The sequence below is a fragment of the Oncorhynchus nerka genome, unplaced genomic scaffold (assembly GCF_034236695.1).
Source record: "Oncorhynchus nerka isolate Pitt River unplaced genomic scaffold, Oner_Uvic_2.0 unplaced_scaffold_1004, whole genome shotgun sequence".
NCBI classification, from domain to species: Eukaryota; Metazoa; Chordata; class Actinopteri; order Salmoniformes; family Salmonidae; genus Oncorhynchus; species Oncorhynchus nerka.
This window is the reverse complement of record NW_027040297.1, coordinates 33,190-59,858: the sequence shown is the minus strand read 5'-3', so window position 1 is coordinate 59,858 and position 26,669 is coordinate 33,190. Positions and strand designations below refer to the sequence as shown.

Sequence of the window (26,669 nt, the reverse complement as noted above, 5' to 3'; positions counted from 1 at the left end):
AGACCCAAACTGTTACCCATCCTGCCCTGCCTCTAGACCCAAACTGTTACAGTATCCATCCTGCCCTGCCTCTAGACCCAAACTGTTACAGTACCCATCCTGCCCTGCCTCTAGACCCAAACTGTTACAGTACCCATCCTGCCCTGCCTCTAGACCCAAACTGACCCAAACTGTTACAGTACCCATCCTGCCCTGCCTCTAGACCCAAACTGTTACAGTACCCATCCTGCCCTGCCTCTAGACCCAAACTGTTACAGTACCCATCCTGCCCTGCCTCTAGACCCAAACTGTTACAGTACCCATCCTGCCCTGCCTCTAGACCCAAACTGTTACAGACCTATATCCATCCTGCCCTGCCTCTAGACCCAAACTGTTACAGACCTATATCCATCCTGCCCTGCCTCTAGACCCAAACTGTTACAGTACCCATCCTGCCCTGCCTCTAGACCCAAACTGTTACAGTACCCATCCTGCCCTGCCTCTAGACCCAAACTGTTACAGTACCCATCCTGCCCTGCCTCTAGACCCAAACTGTTACAGTACCCATCCTGCCCTGCCTCTAGACCCAAACTGTTACAGTACCCATCCTCCCCCTGCCTCTAGACCCAAACTGTTACAGTACCCATCCTGCCCTGCCTCTAGACCCAAACTGTTACAGTACCCATCCTGCCCTGCCTCTAGACCCAAACTGTTACAGTACCCATCCTGCCCTGCCTCTAGACCCAAACTGTTACAGTACCCATCCTGCCCTGCCTCTAACCCATCCTGCCCTGCCTCTAGACCCAAACTGTTACAGACCTATATCCATCCTGCCCTGCCTCTAGACCCAAACTGTTACAGTACCCATCCTGCCCTGCCTCTAGACCCAAACTGTTACAGTACCCATCCTGCCCTGCCCTGCCTCTAGACCCAAACTGTTACAGTACCCATCCTGCCCTGCCCTGCCTCTAGACCCAAACTGTTACAGACCTATATCTATCCTGCCCTGCCTCTAGACCCAAACTGTTACAGTATCCATCCTGCCCTGCCTCTAGACCCAAACTGTTTATATCCATCCTGCCCTGCCTCTAGACCCAAACTGTTACAGTACCCATCCTGCCCTGCCTCTAGACCCAAACTGTTACAGTACCCATCCTGCCCTGCCTCTAGACCCAAACTGTTACAGACCTATACCCATCCTGCCCTGCCTCTAGACCCAAACTGTTACAGACCTATACCCATCCTGCCCTGCCTCTAGACCCAAACTGTTACAGACCTATACCCATCCTGCCCTGCCTCTAGACCCAAACTGTTACAGACCTATACCCATCCTGCCCTGCCTCTAGACCCAAACTGTTACAGACCTATATCCATCCTGCCCTGCCTCTAGACCCAAACTGTTACAGACCTATACCCATCCTGCCCTGCCCTGCCTCTAGACCCAAACTGTTACAGACCCATACATCCATCCTGCCCTGCCTCTAGACCCAAACTGTTACAGACCTATATCTATCCTGCCCTGCCTCTAGACCCAAACTGTTACAGTATCCATCCTGCCCTGCCTCTAGACCCAAACTGTTACAGACCTATATCCATCCTGCCCTGCCTCTAGACCCAAACTGTTACAGTACCCATCCTGCCCTGCCTCTAGACCCAAACTGTTACAGTACCCATCCTGCCCTGCCTCTAGACCCAAACTGTTACAGACCTATACCCATCCTGCCCTGCCTCTAGACCCAAACTGTTACAGACCTATATCCTGCCCTGCCTCTAGACCCAAACTGTTACAGACCCTATCCCCATCCTGCCCTGCCTCTAGACCCAAACTGTTACAGACCCATCCTGCCCTGCCTCTAGACCCAAACTGTTACAGACCTATACCCATCCTGCCCTGCCTCTAGACCCAAACTGTTACAGACCTATATCCATCCTGCCCTGCCTCTAGACCCAAACTGTTACAGACCTATATCCATCCTGCCCTGCCTCTAGACCCAAACTGTTACAGACCTGTATATCCATCCTGCCCTGCCTCTAGACCCAAACTGTTACAGACCTATATCCATCCTGCCCTGCCTCTAGACCCAAACTGTTACACCTATACCCATCCTGCCCTGCCTCTAGACCCAAACTGTTACAGTACCCATCCTCCTGCCCTGACCCAAACTGTTACAGACCTCTAACCCATCCTGCCCTGCCTCTAGACCCAAACTGTTACAGACCTATATCCATCCTGCCCTGCCTCTAGACCCAAACTGTTACAGACCTATATCCATCCTGCCCTGCCTCTAGACCCAAACTGTTACAGAGTACCCATCCTGCCCTGCCTCTAGACCCAAACTGTTACAGACCCATATCCATCCTGCCCTGCCCTGACCCAAACCTCTAGACCCAAACTGTTACAGACCTATATCCATCCTGCCCTGCCTCTAGACCCAAACTGTTACAGACCTATATCCATCCTGCCCTGCCTCTAGACCCAAACTGTTACAGACCTATATCCATCCTGCCCTGCCTCTAGACCCAAACTGTTACAGACCTATATCCATCCTGCCCTGCCTCTAGACCCAAACTGTTACAGTACCCATCCTGCCCTGCCTCTAGACCCAAACTGTTACAGACCTATACCCATCTGCCCTGCCCTGCCTCTAGACCCAAACTGTTACAGACCTATATCCTCCTGCCCTGCCTCTAGACCCAAACTGTTACAGACCTATATCCATCCTGCCCTGCCTCTAGACCCAAACTGTTACAGACCTATACCCATCCTGCCCTGCCTCTAGACCCAAACTGTTACAGACCTATATCCATCCTGCCCTGCCTCTAGACCCAAACTGTTACAGACCTATATCCATCCTGCCCTGCCTCTAGACCCAAACTGTTACAGACCTATATCCATCCTGCCCTGCCTCTAGACCCAAACTGTTACAGACCTATATCCATCCTGCCCTGCCTCTAGACCCAAACTGTTACAGACCTATACCCATCCTGCCCTGCCTCTAGACCCAAACTGTTACAGACCTATATCCATCCTGCCCTGCCTCTAGACCCAAACTGTTACAGTACCCATCCTGCCCTGCCTCTAGACCCAAACTGTTACAGACCTATATCCATCCTGCCCTGCCTCTAGACCCAAACTGTTACAGACCTATATCCATCCTGCCCTGCCTCTAGACCCAAACTGTTACAGACCTATATCCATCCTGCCCTGCCTCTAGACCCAAACTGTTACAGACCTATATCCATCCTGCCCTGCCTCTAGACCCAAACTGTTACAGACCTATATCCATCCTGCCCTGCCTCTAGACCCAAACTGTTACAGACCTATACCCCATCCTACCCCCTGCCTCTAGACCCAAACTGTTACAGACCTATACCCATCCTGCCCTGCCTCTAGACCCAAACTGTTACAGACCTATATCCATCCTGCCCTGCCTCTAGACCCAAACTGTTACAGACCTATATCCATCCTGCCCTGCCTCTAGACCCAAACTGTTACAGACCTATATCCATCCTGCCCTGCCTCTAGACCCAAACTGTTACAGACCTATATCCATCCTGCCCTGCCTCTAGACCCAAACTGTTACAGACCTATATCCATCCTGCCCTGCCTCTAGACCCAAACTGTTACAGACCTATATCCATCCTGCCCTGCCTCTAGACCCAAACTGTTACAGACCTATATCCATCCTGCCCTGCCTCTAGACCCAAACTGTTACAGACCTATACCCATCCTGCCCTGCCCTGCCTCTAGACCCAAACTGTTACAGACCTATATCCATCCTGCCCTGCCTCTAGACCCAAACTGTTACACACCTATATCCATCCTGCCCTGCCTCTAGACCCAAACTGTTACAGACCTATATCCATCCTGCCCTGCCTCTAGACCCAAACTGTTACAGACCTATATCCATCCTGCCCTGCCTCTAGACCCAAACTGTTACAGACCTATATCCATCCTGCCCTGCCTCTAGACCCAAACTGTTACAGACCTATATCCATCCTGCCCTGCCTCTAGACCCAAACTGTTACAGACCTATATCCATCCTGCCCTGCCTCTAGACCCAAACTGTTACAGACCTATACCCATCCTGCCCTGCCTCTAGACCCAAACTGTTACAGACCTATATCCATCCTGCCCTGCCTCTAGACCCAAACTGTTACAGACCTATATCCTGCCCTGCCCTGCCTCTAGACCCAAACTGTTACAGACCCATCCATCCTGCCCTGCCTCTAGACCCAAACTGTTACAGACCTATATCCATCCTGCCCTGCCTCTAGACCCAAACTGTTACAGACCTATATCCATCCTGCCCTGCCTCTAGACCCAAACTGTTACAGACCTATATCCATCCTGCCCTGCCTCTAGACCCAAACTGTTACAGACCTATATCCATCCTGCCCTGCCTCTAGACCCAAACTGTTACAGACCTATACCCATCCTGCCCTGCCTCTAGACCCAAACTGTTACAGACCTATATCCATCCTGCCCTGCCTCTAGACCCAAACTGTTACAGTACCCATCCTGCCCTGCCTCTAGACCCAAACTGTTACAGACCCATCCTGCCCTGCCTCTAGACCCAAACTGTTACAGAGTACCCATCCTGCCCTGCCTCTAGACCCAAACTGTTACAGACCTATACCCATCCTGCCCTGCCTCTAGACCCAAACTGTTACAGACCTATATCCATCCTGCCCTGCCTCTAGACCCAAACTGTTACAGTACCCATCCTGCCCTGCCTCTAGACCCAAACTGTTACAGTATCCATCCTGCCCTGCCTCTAGACCCAAACTGTTACAGACCTATATCCATCCTGCCCTGCCTCTAGACCCAAACTGTTACAGTACCCATCCTGCCCTGCCTCTAGACCCAAACTGTTACAGTACCCATCCTGCCCTGCCTCTAGACCCAAACTGTTACAGTACCCATCCTGCCCTGCCTCTAGACCCAAACTGTTACAGACCTATACCCATCCTGCCCTGCCTCTAGACCCAAACTGTTACAGACCTATATCCATCCTGCCCTGCCTCTAGACCCAAACTGTTACAGTACCCATCCTGCCCTGCCTCTAGACCCAAACTGTTACAGACAGTACCCCCATCCTGCCCTGCCTCTAGACCCAAACTGTTACAGTACCCATCCTGCCCTGCCTCTAGACCCAAACTGTTACAGACCTATATCCATCCTGCCCTGCCTCTAGACCCAAACTGTTACAGACCTATATCCATCCTGCCCTGCCTCTAGACCCAAACTGTTACAGACCTATATCCATCCTGCCCTGCCTCTAGACCCAAACTGTTACAGACCTATATCCATCCTGCCCTGCCTCTAGACCCAAACTGTTACAGACCTATATCCATCCTGCCCTGCCTCTAGACCCAAACTGTTACAGACCTATATCCATCCTGCCCTGCCTCTAGACCCAAACTGTTACAGACCTATATCCATCCTGCCCTGCCTCTAGACCCAAACTGTTACAGACCTATATCCATCCTGCCCTGCCTCTAGACCCAAACTGTTACAGACCTATATCCATCCTGCCCTGCCTCTAGACCCAAACTGTTACAGACCTATATCCATCCTGCCCTGCCTCTAGACCCAAACTGTTACAGACCTATATCCATCCTGTCCTGCCTCTCTAAAGTCTTCGAAAGCCAAGTTAATAAACATATCACTGACCATTTTGAATCGCACCGTACCTTCTCCGCTATGCACTCTAGTTTCAGAGCTGGTCACGTGTGCACCTCAGCCACGCTCAAGGTCCTAAACAATATCATAGTCGCCATCGATAAAAGACAGTACTGTGCAGCCGTCTTCATCGACCTGGCCAAGGCTTTCGACTCTGTCAATCACCACATTCTTATCGGCAGACTCAACAGCCTTGGTTTCTCAAATGACTGCCTCGTCTGGTTCACCACCTACTTCTCAGATAGAGTTCAGTGTGTCAAATCGGAGGGCATGTTGTCCGGACCTCTGGCAGTCTCTATGGGGGTACCACACGGTTCAGTTCTCGGGCCGACTCTTTTCTCTGCATATATCAATGATGTCGCTCTTGCTGCTGGTGATTCTCTGATCCACCTCTTCTCAGGCGACACCATTCTGTATACATCTGGCCCTTCTTTGGACACTGTGCTAACAAACCTCCAGACGAGCTTCAATGCCATTCAACACTCCTTCTTCCAACTGCTCTTAAATGCTAGTAAAACTAAATGCATGCTCTTCAACCGATCACTGCCCGCACCCACCCGCCCGTCCAGCATCACTACTCTGGACGGTTCTGACTTGGAATACGTGGACAACTACAAATACTTAGGTGTCTGGTTAGACTGCAAACTCTCCTTCCAGACTCACATTAAGCATCTCCAATCCAAAGTTAAATCTAAAATCGGCTTCCTATTTTGCAAACAAAGCCTCCTTCACTCACGCTGCCAAACATATCCTCGTAAAACGGACTATCCTACCGATCCTCGACTTCGGCGATGTCATTTACAAAATGGCTTCCCCAACACTCAGCAAGCTGGATGTAGTCTACAAATCCAATCCCAGTCGTTCAGTCTTTTTGTTCTGTATCTATGGGACGCGACCCAGTCGTTCAGTCTTTTTGTTCTGTATCTATGGGACGCGACCCAGTCGTTCAGTCTTTTTGTTCTGTATCTATGGGACGCGACCCAGTCGTTCAGTCTTTTTGTTCTGTATCTATGGGACGCGACCCAGTCGTTCAGTCTTTTTGTTCTGTATCTGGGGTTCCGTGTGACCCAGTCGTTCAGTCTTTTTGTTCTGTATCCATGGGACGCGACCCAGTCGTTCAGTCTTTTTGTTCTGTATCTATGGGACGCGACCCAGTCGTTCAGTCTTTTTGTTCTGTATCTATGGGACGCGACCCAGTCGTTCAGTCTTTTTGTTCTGTATCTATGGGACGCGACCCAGTCGTTCAGTCTTTTTGTTCTGTATCTATGGGACGCGACCCAGTCGTTCAGTCTTTTTGTTCTGTATCTATGGGACGCGACCCAGTCGTTCAGTCTTTTTGTTCTGTATCTATGGGACGCGACCCAGTCGTTCAGTCTTGTGGTTCTGTATCTATGGGACGCGACCCAGTCGTTCAGTCTTTTTGTTCTGTATCTATGGGACGCGACCCAGTCGTTCAGTCTTTTGTTCTGTATCTATGGGACGCGACCCAGTCGTTCAGTCTTGTGGTTCTGTATCTATGGGACGCGACCCAGTCGTTCAGTCTTTTTGTTCTGTATCTATGGGACGCGACCCAGTCGTTCAGTCTTTTTGTTCTGTATCTATGGGACGCGACCCAGTCGTTCAGTCTTTTTGTTCTGTATCTATGGGACGCGACCCAGTCGTTCAGTCTTTTTGTTCTGTATCTATGGGACGCGACCCAGTCGTTCAGTCTTTTTGTTCTGTATCTATGGGACGCGACCCAGTCGTTCAGTCTTTTTGTTCTGTATCTATGGGACGCGACCCAGTCGTTCAGTCTTGTGGTTCTGTATCTATGGGACGCGACCCAGTCGTTCAGTCTTTTTGTTCTGTATCTATGGGACGCGACCCAGTCGTTCAGTCTTTTTGTTCTGTATCTATGCAAAACAGCTGCACTTAATTTAAACTTTTTTTTTTGTTCAGTTGACATTTTATTTGTATATATATATATATCCATAAAAATTATGCCGGCTGATTCATGATTTCGACTGGCTAAGAAACGCTGCCTCCGTCTCCAATAACTACTGACTGTCGCTAACTAGCCAGCTAACCTCGGAAGCTAATCAGCAAGCTAGCAAGAAAATACGATTGCAAAAAGGGTTCGCATAATTCTATCCCAACCAGGCTGGAGTTGAAGACTGCTGTCATAGCTATTCTACTACGTTTTGCTCTGAGACCAGGTTTGGAGTTGAAGACTGCTGTCATAGTTATTCTACTACGAGCTATTTGTCTCTTGATATTAGAACTGAGCTTGCTAGCTAGTGTACACCGAGTCAAAAGGTATCTAGTTTAAAACACAGTCTGGTGTATTTAAAGTGGTTGGTTTAGATGTTCGTTAATGAATAGCCTCACCATTCAAACTGTCGACCTTTTCTCTCCTATTACATTGGTGAGTTATGGTGGACAGTCACACACACACACACACACACACCAGTGGAGGCTGCTCAGGGGAGGAACGGCTCATAGTAATGTCTGGAACTGGATTCAATGGAATGGAATCAATCACATGGAAACTACAGGTTTGACTCCATTCCATTGATTCCATTCCATTGACTCCGTTCCATTGACTCCATTCCATTGACTCCATTCCATTGAATCCGTTCCATTGACTCCGTTCCATTGACTCCATTCCATTGATTCCGTTCCATTGACTCCGTTCCATTGACTCCGTTCCATTGACTCCATTCCATTGATTCCATTCCATTGACTCCATTCCATTGATTCCATTCCATTGACTCCATTCCGTTGATTCCATTCCGTTGACTCCATTCCATTGACTCCATTCCATTGACTCCATTCCATTGACTCCATTCCATTGACTCCGTTCCAGCCGTTGTTGTGAGCCGTTCCTCCCCCTCAGCAGCCAACCAACCAATGAGCCCAATGCTGGCACAGTCAGAGAACGGTGTGTGTGTTGATTTTAATGAGAAAAAACAAACATATTTTTAACCTTTATTTAACTAGGCAAGTCAGTTAAAGAACACATTCTTATTTACAATGACGGCCTACCGGGGAACGGTGGGTTAACTGCCTTGTTCAGGGGCAGAACGATTTTCACCTTGTCAGCTCAGGGATTCGATCTAGAAACCTTTCGGTTACTGGCCCAACTCTCTAACCACTAGGCTACCTGCCTCCTCTACACTCTAACCACTAGGCTACCTGCCTCCTCTACACTCTAACCACTAGTCTACCTGCCTCCTCTACACTCTAACCACTAGGCTACCTGCCACCCTACACTCTAACCACTAGACTACCTGCCTCCTCTACACTCTAACCACTAGGCTACCTGCCTCCTCTACACTCTAACCACTAGACTACCTGCCCCCTCTAACCACTAGGCTACCTGCCTCCTCTACACTCTAACCACTAGACTACCTGCCTCCTCTACACTCTAACCACTAGACTACCTTCCTCCTCTACACTCTAACCACTAGACTACCTACCTCCTCTACACTCTAACCACTAGACTACCTACCTCCTCTACACTCTAACCACTAGGCTACCTGCCTCCTCTACACTCTAACCACTAGGCTACCTATCTCCTCTACACTCTAACCACTAGACTACCTACCTCCTCTACACTCTAACCACTAGACTACCTGCCTCCTCTACACTCTAACCACTAGGCTACCTATCTCCTCTACCCTCTAACCACTAGACTACCTACCGCCCCCTAGTGGTGATTCCCTATGAACTGCCACCTCTACACTCTAACCACTAGACTACCTACCGCCCCCTAGTGGTGATTCCCTATGAACTGCCACCTCTACACTCTAACCACTAGACTACCTGCCTCCTCTACACTCTAACCACTAGACTACCTACCTCCTCTACACTCTAACCACTAGACTACCTGCCTCCTCTACACTCTAACCACTAGGCTACCTGCCTCCTCTACACTCTAACCACTAGACTACCTGCCACCTCTACACTCTAACCACTAGACTACCTGCCACCTCTACACTCTAACCACTAGACTACCTGCCACCTCTACACTCTAACCACTAGACTACCTGCCACCTCTACACTCTAACCACTAGACTACCTGCCTCCTCTACACTCTAACCACTAGCTACCTGCCACCTCTACACTCTAACCACTAGTTGATATGTATATGTGTATTCCAGGGTTCGAGAGCATTCTGGAGGGAATCTATGGCCCGTTGCTGCTCAGAGACCTCAATATTTTTGATGGTGTGTGTGTGTGTGTGTGTGTGTGTGTGTGTGTGTGTGTGTGTGTGTGTGTGTGTATTTGCGTACTGGTATTTTGTGTTAGACATGAGTCTTGTCTTTGACATATGATCGTGTGTGTGTGTACACGTGTTAGCTCCCAGTTGGTGCCACTGAGACTTTATTGACTGTGTGTGTGTGTGTGTGTGTGTGTGTGTCTGCTTCCAGACTGTGAACCCGAGGAGCTAGAGGACTGGGCAGTGAAGGCCAGTTGTTCCTTCTGCAGCCTGCTGATCAATGTAAGTTCAGCTCCGTGATATAAACCGACTGCTATTTTCTGTCTTGATTTACTTCCAGCTCTCTCAGGGAAACGCTTCAGTTTAGTTCCAGCTCTCTCAGGGAAAGCTTCAGTTTAGTTCCAGCTCTCTCACGGAAAAGCTTCAGTTAGTTCCAGCTCTCTCACGGAAAAGCTTCAGTTAGTTCCAGCTCTCTCAGGGAAACGCTTCAGTTTAGTTCCAGCTCTCTCACTGAAACGCTTCAGTTTAGTTCCAGCTCTCTCAGGGAAACGCTTCAGTTTAGTTCCAGCTCTCTCACGGAAAAGCTTCAGTTTAGTTCCAGCTCTCTCACGGAAAAGCTTCAGTTTAGTTCCAGCTCTCTCACTGAAAAGCTTCAGTTTAGTTCCAGCTCTCTCAGGGAAAAGCTTCAGTTTAGTTCCAGCTCTCTCAGGGAAACACTTCAGTTTAGTTCCAGCTCTCTCACTGAAAAGCTTCAGTTAGTTCCAGCTCTCTCAGGGAAAAGCTTCAGTTTAGTTCCAGCTCTCTCACTGAAAAGCTTCAGTTTAGTTCCAGCTCTCTCAGGGAAACACTTCAGTTTAGTTCCAGCTCTCTCACTGAAAAGCTTCAGTTTAGTTCCAGCTCTCTCACTGAAAAGCTTCAGTTAGTTCCAGCTCTCTCAGGGAAACGCTTCAGTTTAGTTCCAGCTCTCTCACTGAAAAGCTTCAGTTAGTTCCAGCTCTCTCAGGGAAAAGCTTCAGTTTAGTTCCAGCTCTCTCACTGAAAAGCTTCAGTTTAGTTCCAGCTCTCTCAGGGAAAAGCTTCAGTTTAGTTCCAGCTCTCTCAGGGAAACACTTCAGTTTAGTTCCAGCTCTCTCACTGAAAAGCTTCAGTTAGTTCCAGCTCTCTCAGGGAAAAGCTTCAGTTTAGTTCCAGCTCTCTCACTGAAAAGCTTCAGTTTAGTTCCAGCTCTCTCAGGGAAACACTTCAGTTTAGTTCCAGCTCTCTCACTGAAAAGCTTCAGTTTAGTTCCAGCTCTCTCAGGGAAACGCTTCAGTTTAGTTCCAGCTCTCTCACTGAAACGCTTCAGTTTAGTTCCAGCTCTCTCACTGAAACGCTTCAGTTTAGTTCCAGCTCTCACTGAAACGCTTCAGTTTAGTTCCAGCTCTCTCAGGGAAAAGCTTCAGTTTAGTTCCAGCTCTCTCACTGAAACGCTTCAGTTTAGTTCCAGCTCTCACTGAAACGCTTCAGTTTAGTTCCAGCTCTCTCACTGAAAAGCTTCAGTTTAGTTCCAGCTCTCTCACTGAAACGCTTCAGTTTAGTTCCAGCTCTCTCACTGAAAAGCTTCAGTTTAGTTCCAGCTCTCTCACTGAAAAGCTTCAGTTTAGTTCCAGCTCTCTCACTGAAACGCTTCAGTTTAGTTCAGCTCTCTTGAAAAGCTTCAGTTTAGTTCCAGCTCTCTCAGGGAAAAGCTTCAGTTTAGTTCCAGCTCTCTCACTGAAACGCTTCAGTTTAGTTCCAGCTCTCTCAGGGAAAAGCTTCAGTCTAGTTCCAGCTCTCTCAGGGAAAAGCTTCAGTCTAGTTCCAGCTCTCACGGAAAAGCTTCAGTCTAGTTCCAGCTCTCACTGAAACGCTTCAGTTTAGTTCCAGCTCTCTCACTGAAACGCTTCAGTTTAGTTCCAGCTCTCTCAGGGAAACGCTTCAGTTTAGTTCCAGCTCTCACTGAAACGCTTCAGTTTAGTTCCAGCTCTCACTGAAACGCTTCAGTTTAGTTCCAGCTCTCTCACTGAAAAGCTTCAGTTTAGTTCCAGCTCTCTCAGGGAAACGCTTCAGTTTAGTTCCAGCTCTCTCACTGAAACGCTTCAGTTTAGTTCCAGCTCTCACTGAAACGCTTCAGTTTAGTTCCAGCTCTCTCAGGGAAACGCTTCAGTTTAGTTCCAGCTCTCTCACTGAAAAGCTTCAGTTTAGTTCCAGCTCTCTCACTGAAACGCTTCAGTTTAGTTCCAGCTCTCTCACTGAAACGCTTCAGTTTAGTTCCAGCTCTCTCACTGAAACGCTTCAGTTTAGTTCCAGCTCTCTCACTGAAACGCTTCAGTTTAGTTCCAGCTCTCTCAGGGAAAAGCTTCAGTTTAGTTCCAGCTCTCTCACTGAAACGCTTCAGTTTAGTTCCAGCTCTCTCACTGAAACGCTTCAGTTTAGTTCCAGCTCTCTCAGGGAAAAGCTTCAGTTTAGTTCCAGCTCTCTCACTGAAACGCTTCAGTTTAGTTCCAGCTCTCTCAGGGAAAAGCTTCAGTCTAGTTCCAGCTCTCACGGAAAAGCTTCAGTTTAGTTCCAGCTCTCTCACTGAAACGCTTCAGTTTAGTTCCAGCTCTCTCACTGAAACGCTTCAGTTTAGTTCCAGCTCTCTCACTGAAACGCTTCAGTTTAGTTCCAGCTCTCTCACTGAAACGCTTCAGTTTAGTTCCAGCTCTCACTGAAACGCTTCAGTTTAGTTCCAGCTCTCACTGAAACGCTTCAGTTTAGTTCCAGCTCTCACGGAAACGCTTCAGTCTAGTTCCAGCTCTCACTGAAACGCTTCAGTTTAGTTCCAGCTCTCACTGAAACGCTTCAGTTTAGTTCCAGCTCTCTCACTGAAACGCTTCAGTTTAGTTCCAGCTCTCTCACTGAAACGCTTCAGTTTAGTTCCAGCTCTCTCACTGAAACGCTTCAGTTTAGTTCCAGCTCTCTCACTGAAACGCTTCAGTTTAGTTCCAGCTCTCTCACTGAAACGCTTCAGTTTAGTTCCAGCTCTCTCACTGAAACGCTTCAGTTTAGTTCCAGCTCTCTCACTGAAACGCTTCAGTTTAGTTCCAGCTCTCTCAGGGAAAAGCTTCAGTCTAGTTCCAGCTCTCTCACTGAAACGCTTCAGTTTAGTTCCAGCTCTCTCACTGAAACGCTTCAGTTTAGTTCCAGCTCTCTCAGGAAAAGCTTCAGTCTAGTTCCAGCTCTCTCACTGAAACGCTTCAGTTTAGTTCCAGCTCTCTCACTGAAACGCTTCAGTTTAGTTCCAGCTCTCTCACTGAAACGCTTCAGTTTAGTTCCAGCTCTCTCACTGAAACGCTTCAGTTTAGTTCCAGCTCTCACTGAAACGCTTCAGTTTAGTTCCAGCTCTCACTGAAACGCTTCAGTTTAGTTCCAGCTCTCACGGAAAAGCTTCAGTCTAGTTCCAGCTCTCACTGAAACGCTTCAGTCTAGTTCCAGCTCTCTCAGGGAAAAGCTTCAGTTTAGTTCCAGCTCTCTCAGGGAAAAGCTTCAGTTTAGTTCCAGCTCTCTCAGGGAAACGCTTCAGTTTAGTTCCAGCTCTCTCACTGAAACGCTTCAGTTTAGTTCCAGCTCTCAGGGAAACGCTTCAGTTTAGTTCCACTATATCAGATTTACTGGGTTTCTCTGTCAGTCGCTGAATGTTTGGAGCTGTTGTCGTTCAGGTGACGTTGGTTGTGTTGCTCAGACGTCGCGGTGCATCAACCAATGGTTGCGCGCCACGTCATCGACATCATGATGCGGTTGGCTGATATATAAAATATGGATCCAGACGTCGCGGTGCATCAACCAATGGTTGCGCGCCACGTCATCGACATCATGATGCGGTTGGCTGATATATAAAATATGGATCCAGACGTCGCGGTGCATCAACCAATGGTTGCCCGCCACGTCATCGACATCATGATGCGGTTGGCTGATATATAAAATATGGATCCAGACGTCGCGGTGCATCAACCAATGGTTGCGCGCCACGTCATCGACATCATGATGCGGTTGGCTGATATATAAAATATGGATCCAGACGTCGCGGTGCATCAACCAATGGTTGCCCGCCACGTCATCGACATCATGATGCGGTTGGCTGATATATAAAATATGGATCCAGACGTCGCGGTGCATCAACCAATGGTTGCGCGCCACGTCATCGACTGCGCGTCATGGACATTATGATGCGATTAGCTGATATATAAAATATGGATCCAGACGTTGTAAGATCTGACAGGCGTCTGGGCAGAGGAACGCCCCCTACGGCGTCGGTGATGTCATTGTCTCTTCCTCCTCTAATAGGACCATGTCCCAGTGGCCGCCTCCCCCTCAGACGACACGCCCTCCCAAGCCCCTTCCCTCTCGGACAGCAGCCTATCAGCTCACAGGTTCCTCCACGCTGTGTTCCATAAGAAAGGTGAGTCCCCGTCCGACTAGGACAGAGACGACGGCGTTTACACTCTTAATGCTAACAGCGCTACGTAGCATCGTTGGCTACCTGGTTTACACTCTTAATGCTAACAGCGCTACGTAGCATCGTTGGCTACCTGGTTTACACTCTTAATGCTAACAGCGCTACGTAGCATCGTTGGCTACCTGGTTTACACTCTTAATGCTAACAGCTACGTAGCATCGTTGGCTACCTGGTTTACACTCTTAATGCTAACAGCGCTACGTAGCATCGTTGGCTACCTGGTTTACACTCTTAATGCTAACAGCGCTACGTAGCATCGTTGGCTACCTGGTTTACACTCTTAATGCTAACAGCGCTACGTAGCATCGTTGGCTACCTGGTTTACACTTTTAATGCTAACAGGGCTACGTAGCATCGTTGGCTACCTGGTTTATACGCGCTAAGATAAATGTACGTAGACAGTGTGTTTACCTGTGATTGGCTAAGATAAATGTACGTAGACAGTGTGCTTACCTGTGATTGGCTGAGATAAATGTACGTAGACAGTGTGTTTACCTGTGATTGGCTGTCTGTCCAGAGCTGGCGTCCAGTGGAGACCCTAACGTCCCTCTGGTGGCCCAGGAACTGATGAAGAGGATGGTGAGGCAGTTTGCCATGGAGTACGCCTCCAAGACACGCCTTACCACCACCACAGGCTCCCAGCGTTCTGACCTCGACTCACCTCTAGACCTCACTGTGACACGGAACCAGGAGGAGGAACCCACACCAGGTAGAGAACCCGACAGGACATAGAACCCACACCAGGAAGAGAACTCGACAGGACTTGTAACCCATACCAGGTAGAGAACAAACACCAGATAGAGAACCCAACAGGACATAGAACCAATACCAGATAGAGAACCCAACAGGACTTAGAACCCACACCAGGAAGAGAACTCGTCAGGACTTAGAACCCATACCAGGAAGAGAACACGACAGGACTTAGAACCCATACCAGGTAGAGAACCAACACCAGATGGAGAACCCAACAGAACTTGGAATGCACACCAGTTAGAGAACCCAACAGGCCATAGAACCAATACCAGGTAGAGAGCCCAACAGGGCTTAGAACCCACACCGGGTAGAGAGCTCAACAGGGCTTAGAACCCACACCGGGCAAAGAGCCCAAGAGGGCTTAGAACCCACACAGGGCAGAGAGCCCAACAGGGCTTAGAACCCACACCGGGCAGAGAGCCCAACAGGGCTTAGAACCCACACCGGGCAGAGAGCGCAACAGGGCTTAGAACCCACACCGGGTAGAGAGCGCAACAGGGCTTAGAACCCACACCAGGTGGGGTATACTACAAAGCGGGAACAATGAGTTAGCCAGCTAACTTGCCTAACTATTTTTACATTGTTTTTTTAAAAGATGAGCTTAAAATGGGCAAGGTCTAATTGACTCTTTCGCTAAGCCCCGCCCTGAAATCTTGGGCAACCAATTGCAACGCTCCAAGGGATAGCAACTGTAGTCGAGCCCGAAACGCATGAAGGGCAGTGGGAAAAATCGTTTTTTAAATGGTTAAATAATTAAACAGCGAACCAGGTACTGATTCCTGAAATGCAGAGCCTGTTGGGAGTATTACTAGAATCCCAAAACTATATTTTTGTTAGTGTTTGCTAGCTCAGCTGGTTAGCTAGCTCAGCTGGTTAGCTTAGCTCAGCTGGTTAGCTTAGCTCAGCTGGTTAGCTTAGCTCAGCTGGTTAGCTAGCTCAGCTGGTTAGCTTAGCTCAGCTGGTTAGCTAGCTCAGCTGGTTAGCTTAGCTCAGCTGGTTAGCTAGCTCAGCTGGTTAGCTAGCTCAGCTCTTTCTTATTGACCACCAAACGTTGTTAACGCTAGCTAGCCACTTGCTAGAACATGTTTTCTCTAAATGGATGCTAGCTAGCTAAGTTGGCTATATTAGGAATTTTAACTCATCTTGGCTGTCGACATCAGCAAACGATCTGAAAGCACTTTTATAATCCCCAAAATGGGTTAGCAACTCGTACTATACAGGGTGTATTCAGTGGCTAGCCACACTACGAAACAACTTGACCAGGTTTCCCCCGTGAAGACGGTGTAGCGACAATCCACCACAGCATACCCAAGAGTTTCCTGATTTAGCCGTGTTTATTTTCATTGCGTGTATTAAAAACATAGTTTGAGATCAATGTGAGGAGATTTCTCCAACGGTTAGAAGGGGAAAATGGGGTTCCGGGGGAAAACGCTGTCGGAGGTTGCATCAGTATCCAAGGGAACCAGAGGTTGCATCAGTATCCAAGGGAACCAGAGGTTGCATCAGTATCCAAGGGAACCAGAGGTTGCATCAGTATCCAAGGGAATCAGAGGTTGCATCAGTATCCAAGGGAACCAGAGGTTGCATCAGTATCCAAGGGAACCAGAGGTTGCATCAGTATCCAAGGGAACCAGAGGTTGCATCAGTATCCAAGGGAACCAGAGGTTGCATCAGTATCCAAGGGAACCAGAGGTTGCATCAGTATCCAAGGGAACCAGAGGTTGCATCAGTATCCAAGGGAACCAGAGGTTGCATCAGTATCCAAGGGAACCAGAGGTTGCATCAGTATCCAAGGGAAACTGCATCCAAGGGAGCAGGTTGCATCAGTATCCAAGGGAACCAGAGGTTGCATCAGTATCCAAGGAACCAGAGGTTGCATCAGTATCCAAAGGGAACCAGAGGTTGCATCAGTATCCAAGGGAACCAGAGGTTGCATCAGTATCCAAGGGAACCAGAGGTTGCATCAGTATCCAAGGAACCAGAGGTTGCATCAGTATCCAAGGGAACCAGAGGTTGCATCAGTATCCAAGGGAGCCAGAGGTTGCATCAGCATCCAAGGGAGCCAGAGGTTGCATCAGCATCCAAGGGAGCCAGAGGTTGCATCAGCATCCAAGGGAGCCAGAGGTTGCATCAGCATCCAAGGGAACCAGAGGTTGCATCAGCATCCAAGGGAACCAGAGGTTGCATCAGTATCCAAGGGAACCAGAGGTTGCATCAGTATCCAAGGGAGCCAGAGGTTGCATCAGTATCCAAGGGAGCCAGAGGTTGCATCAGTATCCAAGGGAACCAGAGGTTGAATCAGTATCCAAGGGAACCAGAGGTTGCATCAGTATCCAAGGGAGCCAGAGGTTGCATCAGTATCCAAGGGAACCAGAGGTTGCATCAGTATCCAAGGGAGCCAGAGGTTGCATCAGTATCCAAGGGAGCCAGAGGTTGCATCAGTATCCAAGGGAGCCAGAGGTTGCATCAGCATCCAAGGGAGCCAGAGGTTGCATCAGCATCCAAGGGAGCCAGAGATGGCATCAGCATCCAAGGGAACCAGAGGTTGCATCAGTATCCAAGGGAGCCAGAGATGGCATCAGCATCCAAGGGAACCAGAGGTTGCATCAGCATCCAAGGGAACCAGAGGTTGCATCAGCATCCAAGGGAACCAGAGGTTGCATCAGCATCCAAGGGAACCAGAGGTTGCATCAGCATCCAAGGGAACCAGAGGTTGCATCAGCATCCAAGGGAACCAGAGGTTGCATCAGCATCCAAGGGAACCAGAGGTTGCATCAGCATCCAAGGGAGCCAGAGGTTGCATCAGCATCCAAGGGAGCCAGAGGTTGCATCAGCATCCAAGGGAGCCAGAGGTTGCATCAGCATCCAAGGGAACCAGAGGTTGCATCAGCATCCAAGGGAACCAGAGGTTGCATCAGCATCCAAGGGAACCAGAGGTTGCATCAGCATCCAAGGGAACCAGAGGTTGCATCAGTATCCAAGGGAACCAGAGGTTGCATCAGTATCCAAGGGAACCAGAGGTTGCATCAGTATCCAAGGGAACCAGAGGTTGCATCAGTATCCAAGGGAACCAGAGGTTGCATCAGTATCCAAGGGAACCAGAGGTTGCATCAGTATCCAAGGGAACCAGAGGTTGCATCAGTATCCAAGGGAGCCAGAGGTTGCATCAGCATCCAAGGGAACCAGCGGTTGCATCAGCATCCAAGGGAGCCAGAGGTTGCATCAGCATCCAAGGGAGCCAGAGGTTGCATCAGCATCCAAGGGAGCCAGAGGTTGCATCAGTATCCAAGGGAACCAGAGGTTGCATCAGTATCCAAGGGAACCAGAGGTTGCATCAGTATCCAAGGGAACCAGAGGTTGCATCAGTATCCAAGGGAACCAGAGGTTGCATCAGTATCCAAGGGAACCAGAGGTTGCATCAGTATCCAAGGGAACCAGAGGGTTTTAGCGAAGGGTCCATTGATTCAACACCCGAAAACTCATATCTATAAGTTTCTCTTTTTTTGTTGTTGTTATTTTTAAATGAATTATTTCTCGTTGCTTATCAAAGTTGAAAAGCCGAAGAACATTAGGTACATCCTGGTACTTTCCTCGGGTGCTGGAGTTGTAGACTCCAGGACAACAGAAAGGAAGAACGTCGAACACGGCGGCTCATAGCCCCGGGTGATATTTATAACAGCTTATCAACGATACCTGGCTAACTATTTGATCCTGCTTTGTAGTAGGCTGCTCTGGGAGAGAACCCAACAGGACTTAGAACCAATACCAGGTAGAGAACCCAACAGGACCTAGAACCACACCAGGTAGAGAACCCAACAGGACCTAGAACCCACACATTTCTAACTAGTTGCCTGACCTCTGACTAGTTGTCTGACCACTGACTAGTTGCCTGACCTCTGACTAGTTGTCTGACCACTGACTAGTTGCCTGACCTCTGACTAGGTGTCTGACCTCTGACTAGGTGTCTGACCTCTGACTAGTTGTCTGACCTCTGACTAGGTGTCTGACCTCTGACTAGGTGTCTGACTAGGTGTCTGACCTCTGACTAGTTGTCTGACCTCTGACTAGGTGTCTGACCTCTGACTAGGTGTCTGACCTCTGACTAGTTGCCTGACCTCTGACTAGGTGTCTGACCTCTGACTAGTTGTCTGACCTCTGACTAGGTGTCTGACCTCTGACTAGGTGTCTGACCTCCTACTAGTTGTCTGACCTCTGACTAGTTGTCTGACCTCTGACTAGTTGTCTGACTAGTTGTCTGACCTCTGACTACCTCTGACTAGTTGTCTGACCTCTGACTAGTTGTCTGACCTCTGACTAGGTGTCTGACTAGTTGTCTGACCTCTGACTAGGTGTCTGACCTCTGACTAGGTGTCTGACCTCTGACTAGGTGTCTGACCTCTGACTAGGTGTCTGACCTCTGACTAGGTGTCTGACTAGGTGTCTGACCTCTGACTAGGTTGTCTGACCTCTGACTAGGTGTCTGACCTCTGACTAGGTGTCTGACTAGGTGTCTGACCTCTGACTAGGTGTCTGACCTCTGACTAGGTGTCTGACTAGGTGTCTGACCTCTGACTAGGTGTCTGACCTCTGACTAGGTGTCTGACTAGGTGTCTGATCTCTGACTAGGTGTCTGACCTCTGACTAGGTGTCTGACCTCTGACTAGGTGTCTGACCTCTGACTAGTTGTCTGACCTCTGACTAGGTGTCTGACCTCTGACTAGTTGTCTGACCTCTGACTAGGTGTCTGACCTCTGACTAGGTGTCTGACCTCTGACTAGGTGTCTGACCTCTGACTAGGTGTCTGACCTCTGACTAGTTGTCTGACCTCTGACTAGGTGTCTGACTAGGTGTCTGATCTCTGACTAGTTGTCTGACCTCTGACTAGTTGTCTGACCTCTGACTAGTTGTCTGACCTCTGACTAGTTGTCTGACCTCTGACTAGTTGTCTGACCTCTGACTAGTTGACTAGTTGTCTGACCTCCGACTAGTTGTCTGATCTCTGACTAGGTGTCTGACTAGGTGTCTGACCTCTGACTAGTTGTCTGACCTCTGACTAGTTGTCTGACCTCTGACTAGGTGTCTGACCTCTGACTAGGTGTCTGACCTCTGACTAGGTGTCTGACCTCTGACTAGGTGTCTGACCTCTGACTAGTTGTCTGACCTCTGACTAGGTGTCTGACTAGGTGTCTGACCTCTGACTAGGTGTCTGACCTCTGACTAGTTGTCTGACCTCTGACTAGGTGTCTGACCTCTGACTAGGTGTCTGACCTCTGACTAGGTGTCTGACCTCTGACTAGGTGTCTGACCTCTGACTAGGTGTCTGACCTCTGACTAGGTGTCTGACCTCTGACTAGTTGTCTGATCTCTGACTAGTTGTCTGATCTCTGACTAGGTGTCTGACCTCTGACTAGGTGTCTGACCTCTGACTAGTTGTCTGACTAGGTGTCTGACCTCTGACTAGTTGTCTGACCTCTGACTAGTTGTCTGACTAGGTGTCTGATCTCTGACTAGGTGTCTGACCTCTGACTAGTTGTCTGACCTCTGACTAGGTGTCTGACCTCTGACTAGGTGTCTGACCTCTGACTAGGTGTCTGACCTCTGACTAGTTGTCTGACCTCTGACTAGTTGTCTGACCTCTGACTAGTTGTCTGACTAGTTGTCTGATTCCTTCTCCCGTAGCGGACAGTGTGCTCGACCTCTCCAAGCGGAACTCTGCCAGCTCGGCCTCCACGTCACCCACCATTCACAAAGCCTCAGGGTGAGTGTCTCTCCTCTCTTTGGTCCATAATGTCCATACTAGCACGCTACTTAGTATGCATAGCCAATAGATGCCGTCGTTACTATTTACCATGCATTGACAATACAATATTTCACTATTTTTAGCCTGAACGACAAAACCACAACATAATTCAGAGTAGTGGGACAGTGTTAGGTGGTCTGTATCAGTAGACTGTCTAGTGGTGGATGTAGTGGGACAGTGTTAGGTGGTCTGTATCAGTAGACTGTCTGTCTAGTGGTGGATGTAGTGGGACAGTGTTAGGTGGTCTGTATCAGTAGACTGTCTAGTGGTGGATGTAGTGGGACAGTGTTAGGTGGTCTGTATCAGTAGACTGTCTGTCTAGTGGTGGATGTAGTGGGACAGTGTTAGGTGGTCTGTATCAGTAGACTGTCTGTCTAGTGGTGGATGTAGTGGGACAGTGTTAGGTGGTCTGTATCAGTAGACTGTCTGTCTAGTGGTGGATGTAGTGGGACAGTGTTAGGTGGTCTGTATCAGTAGACTGTCTAGTGGTGGATGTAGTGGGACAGTGTTAGGTGGTCTGTATCAGTAGACTGTCTGTCTAGTGGTGGATGTAGTGGGACAGTGTTAGGTGGTCTGTATCAGTAGACTGTCTAGTGGTGGATGTAGTGGGACAGTGTTAGGTGGTCTGTCTAGTGGTGGATGTAGTGGGACAGTGTTAGGTGGTCTGTCTAGTGGTGGATGTAGTGGGACAGTGTTAGGTGGTCTGTATCAGTAGACTGTCTGTCTAGTGGTGGATGTAGTGGGACAGTGTTAGGTGGTCTGTATCAGTAGACTGTCTGTCTAGTGGTGGATGTAGTGGGACAGTGTTAGGTGGTCTGTATCAGTAGACTGTCTGTCTAGTGGTGGATGTAGTGGGACAGTGTTAGGTGGTCTGTATCAGTAGACTGTCTGTCTAGTGGTGGATGTAGTGGGACAGTGTTAGGTGGTCTGTATCAGTAGACTGTCTGTCTAGTGGTGGATGTAGTGGGACAGTGTTAGGTGGTCTGTATCAGTAGACTGTCTAGTGGTGGATGTAGTGGGACAGTGTTAGGTGGTCTGTACCAGTAGACTGTCTGTCTAGTGGTGGATGTAGTGGGACAGTGTTAGGTGGTCTGTATCAGTAGACTGTCTGTCTAGTGGTGGATGTAGTGGGACAGTGTTAGGTGGTCTGTATCAGTAGACTGTCTGTCTGTCTAGTGGTGGATGGTGGATGTAGTGGGACAGTGTTAGGTGGTCTGTATCAGTAGACTGTCTGTCTAGTGGTGGATGTTAGGTGGGACAGTAGTGTTAGTGGGACAGTGTTAGGTGGTCTGTATCAGTAGACTGTCTGTCTAGTGGTGGATGTAGTGGGACAGTGTTAGGTGGTCTGTATCAGTAGACTGTCTAGTGGTGGATGTAGTGGGACAGTGTTAGGTGGTCTGTATCAGTAGACTGTCTGTCTAGTGGTGGATGTAGTGGGACAGTGTTGGTGGTCTGTGTCAGTAGACTGTCTGTCTAGTGGTGGATGTAGTGGGACAGTGTTAGGTGGTCTGTATCAGTAGACTGTCTGTCTAGTGGTGGATGTAGTGGGACAGTGTTAGGTTGTCTGTCTAGTGGTGGATGTAGTGGGACAGTGTTAGGTGGTCTGTATCAGTAGACTGTCTGTCTAGTGGTGGATGTAGTGGGACAGTGTTAGGTGGTCTGTATCAGTAGACTGTCTAGTGGTGGATGTAGTGGGACAGTGTTAGGTGGTCTGTCTAGTGGTGGATGTAGTGGGACAGTGTTAGGTGGTCTGTATCAGTAGACTGTCTGTCTAGTGGTGGATGTAGTGGGACAGTGTTAGGTGGTCTGTATCAGTAGACTGTCTAGTGGTGGATGTAGTGGGACAGTGTTAGGTGGTCTGTATCAGTAGACTGTCTGTCTAGTGGTGGATGTAGTGGGACAGTGTTAGGTGGTCTGTATCAGTAGACTGTCTAGTGGTGGATGTAGTGGGACAGTGTTAGGTGGTCTGTATCAGTAGACTGTCTAGTGGTGGATGTAGTGGGACAGTGTTAGGTGGTCTGTATCAGTAGACTGTCTGTCTAGTGGTGGATGTAGTGGGACAGTGTTAGGTGGTCTGTATCAGTAGACTGTCTGTCTAGTGGTGGATGTAGTGGGACAGTGTTAGGTGGTCTGTATCAGTAGACTGTCTGTCTAGTGGTGGATGTAGTGGGACAGTGTTAGGTGGTCTGTATCAGTAGACTGTCTGTAGTGGTGGATGTAGTGGGACAGTGTTAGGTGGTCTGTAGACTGTCATGTAGACTGTCTGTCTAGACTGTGTCTAGTGGTGGATGTAGTGGGACAGTGTTAGGTGGTCTGTATCAGTAGACTGTCTGTCTAGTGGTGGATGTAGTGGGACAGTGTTAGGTGGTCTGTATCAGTAGACTGTCTGTCTAGTGGTGGATGTAGTGGGACAGTGTTAGGTGGTCTGTATCAGTAGACTGTCTGTCTAGTGGTGGATGTAGTGGGACAGTGTTAGGTGGTCTGTATCAGTAGACTGTCTAGTGGTGGATGTAGTGGGACAGTGTTAGGTGGTCTGTATCAGTAGACTGTCTGTCTAGTGGTGGATGTAGTGGGACAGTGTTAGGTGGTCTGTATCAGTAGACTGTCTGTCTAGTGGTGGATGTAGTGGGACAGTGTTAGGTGGTCTGTATCAGTAGACTGTCTGTCTAGTGGTGGATGTAGTGGGACAGTGTTAGGTGGTCTGTATCAGTAGACTGTCTAGTGGTGGATGTAGTGGGACAGTGTTAGGTGGTCTGTATCAGTAGACTGTCTGTCTAGTGGTGGATGTAGTGGGACAGTGTTAGGTGGTCTGTAGACTGTCAGTAGACTGTCTGTCTAGTGGTGGATGTAGTGGGACAGTGTTAGGTGGTCTGTATCAGTAGACTGTCTGTCTAGTGGTGGATGTAGTGGGACAGTGTTAGGTGGTCTGTATCAGTAGACTGTCTGTCTAGTGGTGGATGTAGTGGGACAGTGTTAGGTGGTCTGTATCAGTAGACTGTCTAGTGGTGGATGTAGTGGGACAGTGTTAGGTGGTCTGTATCAGTAGACTGTCTGTCTAGTGGTGGATGTAGTGGGACAGTGTTAGGTGGTCTGTATCAGTAGACTGTCTGTCTAGTGGTGGATGTGGGACAGTGGGACAGTGTTAGTGGTGGTCTGTGGGACAGTGTTAGGTGGTCTGTATCTAGACTGTCTGTGGTGGATGTAGTGGGACAGTGTTAGGTGGTCTGTAGACTGTCTGTCAGTGGGACAGAGGTGGTCTGTCTGTCTAGTGGTGGATGTAGTGGGACAGTGTTAGGTGGTCTGTATCAGTAGACTGTCTAGTGGTGGATGTAGTGGGACAGTGTTAGGTGGTCTGTATCAGTAGACTGTCTAGTGGTGGATGTAGTGGGACAGTGTTAGGTGGTCTGTATCAGTAGACTGTCTGTCTAGTGGTGGATGTAGTGGGACAGTGTTAGGTGGTCTGTATCAGTAGACTGTCTGTCTAGTGGTGGATGTAGTGGGACAGTGTTAGGTGGTCTGTATCAGTAGACTGTCTGTCTAGTGGTGGATGTAGTGGGACAGTGTTAGGTGGTCTGTATCAGTAGTCTGTCTAGTGGTGGATGTAGTGGGACAGTGCCAGACTGTCTAGTGGTGGATGGTCTGTAGTGGTGGATGTAGTGGGACAGTGTTAGGTGGTCTGTATCAGTAGACTGTCTAGTGGTGGATGTAGTGGGACAGTGTTAGGTGGTCTGTATCAGTAGACTGTCTAGTGGTGGATGTAGTGGGACAGTGTTAGGTGGTCTGTATCAGGCTGTAGACTGTCTGTCTAGTGGTGGATGAATTGGGACAGTCCTCTAGGTGGTCTGTCATAGCCAGGCTGTAGACTGTCTAGTGGTGGATGTAGTGGGACAGTGTTCTGGTGGTCTGTATAGCCAGGCTGTAGACTGTCTAGTGGTGGATGAAGTGGGACAGTCCTCTAGGTGGTCTCAGTATAGCCAGGCTGTAGACTGTCTGTCTAGTGGTGGTGGATGTTAGGTGGGACAGTCCTCTAGTGGTATCAGTATAGCCAGGCTGTAGACTGTCTGTCTAGTGGTGGATGAATTGGGACAGTCCTCTGGTATCAGTATAGCCAGGCTGTAGACTGTCTAGTGGTGGATGAATTGGGACAGTCCTCTGGTATCAGTGGGACAGTGCCAGGCTGTAGACTGTCTAGTGGTGGATGAAGTGTTTGGGACAGTCCTCTGGTATCAGTATAGCCAGGCTGTAGACTGTCTAGTGGTGGATGAATTGGGACAGTCCTCTGGTATCAGTATAGCCAGGCTGTAGACTGTCTAGTGGTGGATGAATTGGGACAGTCCTCTGGTATCAGTATAGCCAGGCTGTAGACTGTCTAGTGGTGGATGAATTGGGACAGTCCTCTGGTATCAGTAGACTGTCTGTCTAGTGGTGGATGAATTGGGACAGTCCTCTGGTATCAGTATAGCCAGGCTGTAGACTGTCTAGTGGTGGATGAATTGGGACAGTCCTCTGGTATCAGTATAGCCAGGCTGTAGACTTGGACGGTGAGTTGAATAATGGAATGGTGATGTATGGGATGTGTATATATATCCATATAATCAGGTTGTACCTGCCTGTTTCAACACCTGTTGGTGCCTAGAACACAGTGCACCTGCCTGTTTCAACACCTGTTGGTACCTAGAACACAGTGCACCTGGTTGTTTCAACACCTGTTGGTACCTCAGTAACTAGTGGTGGATGTAGTGGGACAGTTGCACCTGGCCTGTTTCAACACCTGTTGGTACCTAGAACACAGTGCACCTGCCTGTTTCAACACCTGTTGGTGCCTAGAACACAGTGTACCTGCCTGTTTCAACACCTGTTGGTACCTAGAACAGAGTGCAGCTGGCTGTTTCAACACCTGTTGGTGCCTAGAACACAGTGCACCTGGCTGTTTCAACACCTGTTGGTACCTAGAACACAGTGCACCTGCCTGTTTCAACACCTGTTGGTACCTAGAACACAGTGCACCTGCCTGTTTCAACACCTGTTGGTGCCTAGAACACAGTGCACCTGCCTGTTTCAACACCTGTTGGTACCTAGAACACAGTGTACCTGCCTGTTTGAAACACCTGTTGGTACCTAGAACACAGTGCACCTGCCTGTTTCAACACCTGTTGGTGCCTAGAACACAGTGTACCTGCCTGTTTCAACACCTGTTGGTGCCTAGAACACAGTGCACCTGCCTGTTTCAACACCTGTTGGTACCTAGAACACAGTGTACCTGCCTGTTTCAACACCTGTTGGTACCTAGAACACAGTGCACCTGCCTGTTTCAACACCTGTTGGTACCTAGAACACAGTGTACCTGCCTGTTTGAAACACCTGTTGGTACCTAGAACACAGTGCACCTGCCTGTTTCAACACCTGATGGTACCTAGAACACAGTGCACCTGCCTGTTTCAACACCTGTTGGTACCTAGAACCAGTGCAGACTGGCTGTTTCAACACCTGTTGGTACCTAGAACACAGTGCACCTGGCTGTTTCAACACCTGTTGGGCCTAGAACACAGTGCACCTGCCTGTTTCAACACCTGTTGGTGCCTAGAACACAGTGTACCTGCCTGTTTCAACACCTGTTGGTACCTAGAACACAGTGTACCTGCCTGTTTCAACACCTGTTGGTACCTAGAACACAGTGCACCTGCCTGTTTCAACACCTGTTGGTACCTAGAACACAGTGTACCTGCCTGTTTCA

General features: G+C 49.0%; 1 protein-coding gene across 1 annotated transcript in view; it reads left to right on the top strand.

Moving 5' to 3' along the window:
• LOC135570287 (serine/arginine repetitive matrix protein 2-like) overlaps positions 1 to 26,669 on the top strand; it is a 58,018-nt gene that overhangs the window by 11,582 nt on the left and 19,767 nt on the right. Inside the window, 5 exon segments of the mRNA XM_065016402.1 lie at positions 9,808 to 9,873; positions 10,078 to 10,148; positions 14,211 to 14,325; positions 14,900 to 15,091; positions 20,815 to 20,893. Of these exon segments, the coding sequence (XP_064872474.1) occupies positions 9,808 to 9,873; positions 10,078 to 10,148; positions 14,211 to 14,325; positions 14,900 to 15,091; positions 20,815 to 20,893 (523 nt within the window).